Source organism: Alligator sinensis, unplaced genomic scaffold (assembly GCF_000455745.1).
Source record: "Alligator sinensis unplaced genomic scaffold, ASM45574v1 scaffold1277_2, whole genome shotgun sequence".
In the NCBI taxonomy this organism is placed as follows: Eukaryota; Metazoa; Chordata; order Crocodylia; family Alligatoridae; genus Alligator; species Alligator sinensis.
Window position 1 is genome coordinate 235,588 of NW_005843023.1, and position 6,260 is coordinate 241,847.

The following is a 6,260-nucleotide window of genomic DNA, read 5'->3' on the forward strand; positions in this document are numbered from 1 at the left end:
GAACTGTTGAGCAGCTGAGCCCACAATCTTCCAGTTTTCCCACAAGGATATCATGGGATACTAAATCAAAAGCCTTTTGGAAGTCCAGGTATATAACATCTACCACGTCTCCCATGTCCAGGTGGCGAGAGACCTGGTTGTTGAAGGAGATGAGATTGGTAAGACAAGGCCTACCCATGACAAAGCCATGCTGGCTGTTGTTCAGAATCTTACCTTCTGCAAGCGTATCGCACATAGATTCTTTAATGAGCTTTTCCAGGATTTTCCCTGGGATGGAAGCTAGGTTGACAGGCCTATAGTTGCCCAGGTACTCCCTTTTCCCCTTCTTATAAATGGAAACAATGTTGGCCCTCTTCCAATCCTCAGGGATTTCCCCTGTGCGCCACGAATTCTGAAAAAGCTTTGCCAGGGGTTCTGTGATAACCTCAGCCAACTCCTTCAGCACTCTCGGATTGAGTCCATCTGGTCCCGCTGACCTATAAATGTCTAGCTTTTCTAGTTGGTATTGCACCCGCTCAGCATCCACAGTGGGGAAGCTGTCAGTCCTGTCATGTCCCCTATGAGCCTTATCTCACTTGACTTTCTCCTTGGTCCAGTGAAATACTGAAGCAAAGTGGGCATTCAGGGGTTCAGTTTTTTCGTGACTATCATTACCAGCTGTCCCAAAGTGCTAAGCAACGGTCCCACACTTCCATTTGTTTTTCTTCTACTACCTACATACCTAAAAAAGAACTTATTGTCCTTGACTTCCATAGCTAACCTAAACTCCATCGCCGCCATGATTTTCCTGATCATTTCTCTGTAAGTGCCTGCCACTGTTGTATAGTCCTCCTTGTGGACCTTCCCTAGCTTTCACTGTGCATACACCTCTTTTTTCTTTTTTAAGAGGACTGCAATGTCCCTATTAAGCCAGGAGGGCTTGCCAGCCCTTCTGCTGCCTTTCCTCTTTGCACGAATGGTTTTCTTTTGTGCTTCAAGGATCGTGTCCCTGAGCAATGGCCACTCTTCATGCACCCCATTTGCCTTGCCTTCCTGGTCCTGCATCGCCTCCCCTATTAATGCTCTGAGCCTGTTGAAGTCAGCATTTTTGAAGTCCAGGACTTCAATCCTGCTGGTTGATTTGTCAACCTTGCAGTGGACGTCGAACCTGATAATTTCATGGTCACCGTTGCCCAGGTTACCCTCAACATTCAAGCCACACAATTGAAGTCACCCATGACAACCAAGTCCCTTGCACACGCGGCCTCTGTCAGTTCTTGAGAGAACTCCAGATCCAGCTCCTCTCCTTGGTTTGGTGGCCTGTAGTAAATGCCTACAGTTACCCCCACCACCACCCCTTCTGTAGCTTGACCCAGAGGGTTTCAAGCTGCTCATCTTTGGAGTCAATGTCAGCCTCCAGAGAGGTGTACTGCTCTCTCACATAGAGAACTACCCCTCTGCCTTTTCTCCCTACTCTGTCCCTTCTGTGCAGGGTGCAGCCCTCTACGGCTACACTCCAATCATGCAAGGAGTCCCACCAGGTCTCAGTGATCCCTACCAGATCATATTGCCCACTAGAAAACAGGAGAGCTAGCTCCTCCTGCTCGTTTCCCATGCTCCTGGCATTGGTGTACAGGCAGCTGAGGCCCCCAACTGACACCCTCGATTTCCTGGGATGCTGTGAGAGAACTGTTTGGTTAACATTTTCAAAAACAGTTGTGCTAGTGTCCTCCACAAGGGAGCTTTCCTGTCTGCCAGTCCCCAGGCATGCTCCACTTCGAGCTTCCCTGCCCCCCAGCAAAGTCAGTTTTATTGTGCTGAGCAGGGTAATTTCTCAAGCCCAGACACTCATCAAAATCAAAAGCTAGTGCATAGTTTCTCAAAGTGTTGCCCAAATCATGGTTCATGAACCATCAGTACCTTTGGAGAGGTCTCTAGTAAAATGGTGCCAAGTGGCAGCTATGAACAAAGTCCTCTCCCCCTAATATTACTTTATCTCATGAAAGCAATTGCTATAGCTGCCATGTGGATCTTAACTGATTGTAAATCAGGTGGAAGGATGCCTGTGCAATTGTGAATAGTCAAACAGGTGGCCACTGCACGCTTCAATAGGCAGGTAGTATCCTACTTTCCTTCATCAAAAGTCCTCCTCACCTGTTGCTCTAGAAGGTTTGAGCTTTCCTTTCTTTCATCCACACTGACTTTGCTTTCCTCCAGGTCAGGGGCTAGACATGCTGCATCTAAATGGGTCTTACTGTCATGGGCTGTTGATCATAAACAATGTATTTTGTGGAGGACCTAACTGAAACCTTTTCCTGAACACCCATATGCTGGTGGGAGGGGGTTGTTGAAACCAGATACAACCTGGAATCAAGTCACGCCCTCCCCCCACAGCTAAAATATAAACTCTTTTCTGCCCACAATTCACACATGGCCATACGCTGCTTGCCCACATTCAACACCAGTGACTCCTTGGCTTCATAGAAGAATCAGGTGTTCCTTCCCACAATGTACTGACCCATATACTGCAGAAACAGCAAGTTTGGTAGTTCCTAAATATTTTGATAGACATATTTGAAGTATTGGAACCTGCCCTTATAAGCTATGCTAGGAGTAAAGGGGACACAGCATGGGGATGAACAGCAGGTCCTAGGGGTTGCCACTCTATGCCTCTCACACAAGCACACAGGTGAGTGAATAGGGTCAGTGAATATAGAGACTCATCTCCATGCTCAGCCTGCTGCTCAGGAGAGCAGTAAGACCCATTGATGAACAAGGAAGTGAAGCAATGCAGGGGACCCAAAGAGAGGATTATGGCTCACCATCATAATTCCTTTTCCGAAGTGCTTCTGGGCCACACACATTTCTTTACAGAGGGGACAACATACTAAGTAGCACTTCCCATCTATACAGAATGAGGAACATGCTTGCAGAGAGGGGAGGAGTCCAATGTGTGTTGTCACAAGAAATGCAGACAAGTTTGCCACATGGATTCACCCCATTTATTGAATGTGAACAGAAGGCAAAGAACTGAGACACAGCACATCTGTGATTTGGCTTTGGCTCCCAATTTCTGTTTGTAATGGACAGTGAAAGGAGAAGGATCGGATAGTAAAAAAAAGGATCCCAATGAGTTCCTCAGCTTTTTCTTCTTCTAAAAAAAAGAAAGTAAATGTGGAACAATTAGTGGCAGCTATTGCTAACAGATGAAGGATTAATGTGGCAGCAAAATAAAAAGCCATGCCTAATATTCCTTATTGCAAAGAGAATTCAGAAAGGAGTAGGGGGGTTGTTTTTTGAGAAACAGCTGTGGAGAGGGGAAAAAATGTGTTGTTGATGCAGTCATTCACTTTGGGAAGACGGTGACCACTTCATAGCCCTCAGGGGGAGTCACCCGCTCCCGGGCATGCTTCTCGCAGTAGATGCAATCTTCCACAAAGAAGTGTCCTTTGTGCTTGAGGTTTGTCCCACAGTCGCTGCACACGTAGCACTCCGGGTGACGGTGCTTGTCCCGGAGCTTCACAAACACGCCCCTGGGGAAAGCAAACAATGTTGTTCAGCTGCAGAGTGCTGGCAGTCCATACAGGCCTCCACTCCACTGCTGGGCCATGTGTGCTTCCAGACCATGGTAATCACGGCTGGCAGCACACAAATGGGAAGGGCAAAGCGGCGAGTGAGAGAGAGAATGCTGTCCCTCAGCCAGCAAGAGCAGGAGAGGTAACCCCCAAGAGATTAAGCATTCCTCTCCTCACACACGGGGTTCAGGGTGTATGCCTACCCCCTGGCTAAGCAGATACTACAGACCAGATTTTTAGTGGATGTAAACTGATGATATCCTAGGGGCTTCAGTGGAACTATGCTGATTTACACCAGCTGAGGATTAGCCCCATGACTGTCTGGCCTGTGCCTCCCTTGAGAAGGCATTTTTAGAACAGTTCTTCCCAGATTTTCAAATTCCTGCACAAAAGAATTTCCTCATCCTCTTGGAATGGCACCAGCTCCCAATGCTCAGGGGGCCATGGACAGGGGTAAGGGTCAGGATTAAATACCTTTCACTAAAAACTGACTGCAATGCAGCCAGTTTGAACTAAAGGCTGCAGGACCAAAGGGCAGACCTTAAATTGGCAACTTAAAAGTCCGCCAGATGGTTGTGGAAGAGGTATATGGGGATGCTCCCAAGCTATATTTTCAGTTGTGGTGGATGGTAGCCACTGCAGGGAGTACTGCAGCTGTGGCACCAGACTGTTTCATTTAACATGAGCTGCCTCCTTTAGGAAAGCTCTAAACAAGAGTATTTTCAAATCATTTAAACTGAAAGAAGGAATGGAAACTACACAGCAACTCGGCAGCTACCGGGAAAAGCTCCACAGCAATTCACAAAGAGTATAATTTGGCGCAAGCCACAATCTGTATTTTCCATAAATTAATTAGGTCCAGTGCTATTTATAGCAGAGTGTGTTCAAGATCTACCCAGCTGGGAGGCTAACTGCAGAATCTGCAGCGGTTCATGTTTTACATGACATACAGCCCTGTTGACAGAGCTCACTTATGGCCCATCTCTTACACTCATCAGTGTTCCAGCTCTCCCAAGTCTGTGTGATTATGGCACAAGGGATCTGGGCAAGAGGATGTGAAGAGACTCAGGGGGCACATGCTGACCCTCACTGTACAGTAATTTGATCTACTTGGCAGTTAATTTGCTACCTGCAAATGCCGAGTAGTTACTGTGCAGTGCTGTACGTGTAGACCCCCTGTGATTGCAGTTGCAGAGCGGGAGCTGGGAGCTCCCTACTGCTGGGGCAGGAGGACATTTGTTCCCACCTGGGCTCCAGTGGCAAAGCCCACCCCACCAGCAGGCAGCTCCCAGGGGCAGGGAGCAATCTCCCACCCTCTGTTGCCTGGCTGACCAGGAGCAAATTTGTGTCTAGGCCCTGTAATTACAGAGCATTGGATCAACCTCCTGGCACATCTACATGCACCCACTGAAAATAAGACCCAGACCTCTAAGCTCCCAGTCCAGTGCCCTACACACAAAGGCATGCTGCCTCCCTTCCCCTGCCACCTGGAGCAAGTCATGGAACTTGATTTCATATCTGGAAGAGCTGAGATGTAGGGCCTAGACACACCACAGGTTTACACCAGTGTAACCCCTCTCCCCTTCCATAGGGGTGAATTAGGAGAGGTTTATAGCCCTACATCAAGGTAATTTACTAGAATCTGGTACAGAGTTACTCCAGGAAAAATCAAGGCATAAACTAACCCACTGTTGTTTACACTGGTGTTGGTGCGGTGAGGCTGCTTCTATCCCTGAGTAGCTGTTTGCTCAATTAAACAGAATGTTTTTGGTTCAAACATCACCTAGGGGTAGGTTCTGTAATAATACCTACAGCAGGGGCTAACCTGGGGGAGCCCACTGTCTGTGTGTTCTGGACACCAATGTATATTCCACAAGTGTTAATGTGTCACATGTCCAGACCCAAAAAGATATCAACTATGGTTTGGAGAGGACATTTTGTTTCCCGTGCCCAGTGGCAGAGTAGCTTGTATGCATCAGTTAAGATATCGAATGTTACATGTAGCAACTGTATCTGTTCTGTGTTAACCTGAAACCCAGAAGCCATCCATCTACACTGAGAAATCCAATCCTGGCTCTCTATGCAGGGGGAACCCTAACCCCACCACATAGAGAGGGATATTGGGGATATGCAGAACCCTTTGCAAAATGTCAAGAGCCTGATTTGTAGAAGTGGTGAGCACCCATAGCACCATCTGAGCTGAATAGAAGCAGGGAGGTGTTGCATCAGCCCCGGAAAATTCACCCTTACAGATATGCACAACATCTACCTGTACATTCTGCTCTATTAACACTTGGGGCAGGTTAACAACTTACACAATGCCAGATCCACACTTGTCACATACGGGCAACTTCTGGGCATTCCCAATGGAGGAGGCCACTTTGGTTGTGGGGGGTTTCACGCTTCTAAAGCCAGAAGGTTTACTTGCGTCTCCTGTAGATGGGGAGAGAGCACAAGGATTAGGTGATTGCACCAACTTCAGATGAAAAATGGATGTTATTTTTCTAGGTTAAATGCAGCCACTGGTCAAGTAGGAGGAATTAATCCATGGGGGTCTGATGGTCTGTAATGTTGAAGACAGGCTCAGCAAGTGGGCGGACGAGAATCTGATGGTGTTCAATGCCGATAAATGCAAGGTTCTCCACCTTGGGAAGAAAAACCCGCAGCATCCTTATAGGCTCGGCAGTGCTATGTTGGCCAACACTA

At 47.6% G+C, this 6,260-nt stretch overlaps 1 protein-coding gene across 6 annotated transcripts in view; it reads right to left on the minus strand.

Moving 5' to 3' along the window:
- Nucleotides 1-2,967: 2,967 nt before the first annotated feature.
- PDLIM1 (PDZ and LIM domain 1) overlaps nucleotides 2,968-6,260 on the minus strand; it is a 74,346-nt gene continuing 71,053 nt past the window's right edge. For all 6 annotated transcript variants that reach the window (XM_025193189.1, XM_006036812.3, XM_025193186.1 and 3 more), the window contains 2 exons: nucleotides 5,870-5,987; nucleotides 2,968-3,512 (listed from right to left, as the gene is read on the minus strand). In XM_025193189.1, the coding sequence (XP_025048974.1) occupies nucleotides 3,326-3,512; nucleotides 5,870-5,987 (305 nt within the window). In that variant the 3' untranslated portion in view covers nucleotides 2,968-3,325. The remainder of the gene's footprint in view (nucleotides 3,513-5,869; nucleotides 5,988-6,260) is intronic.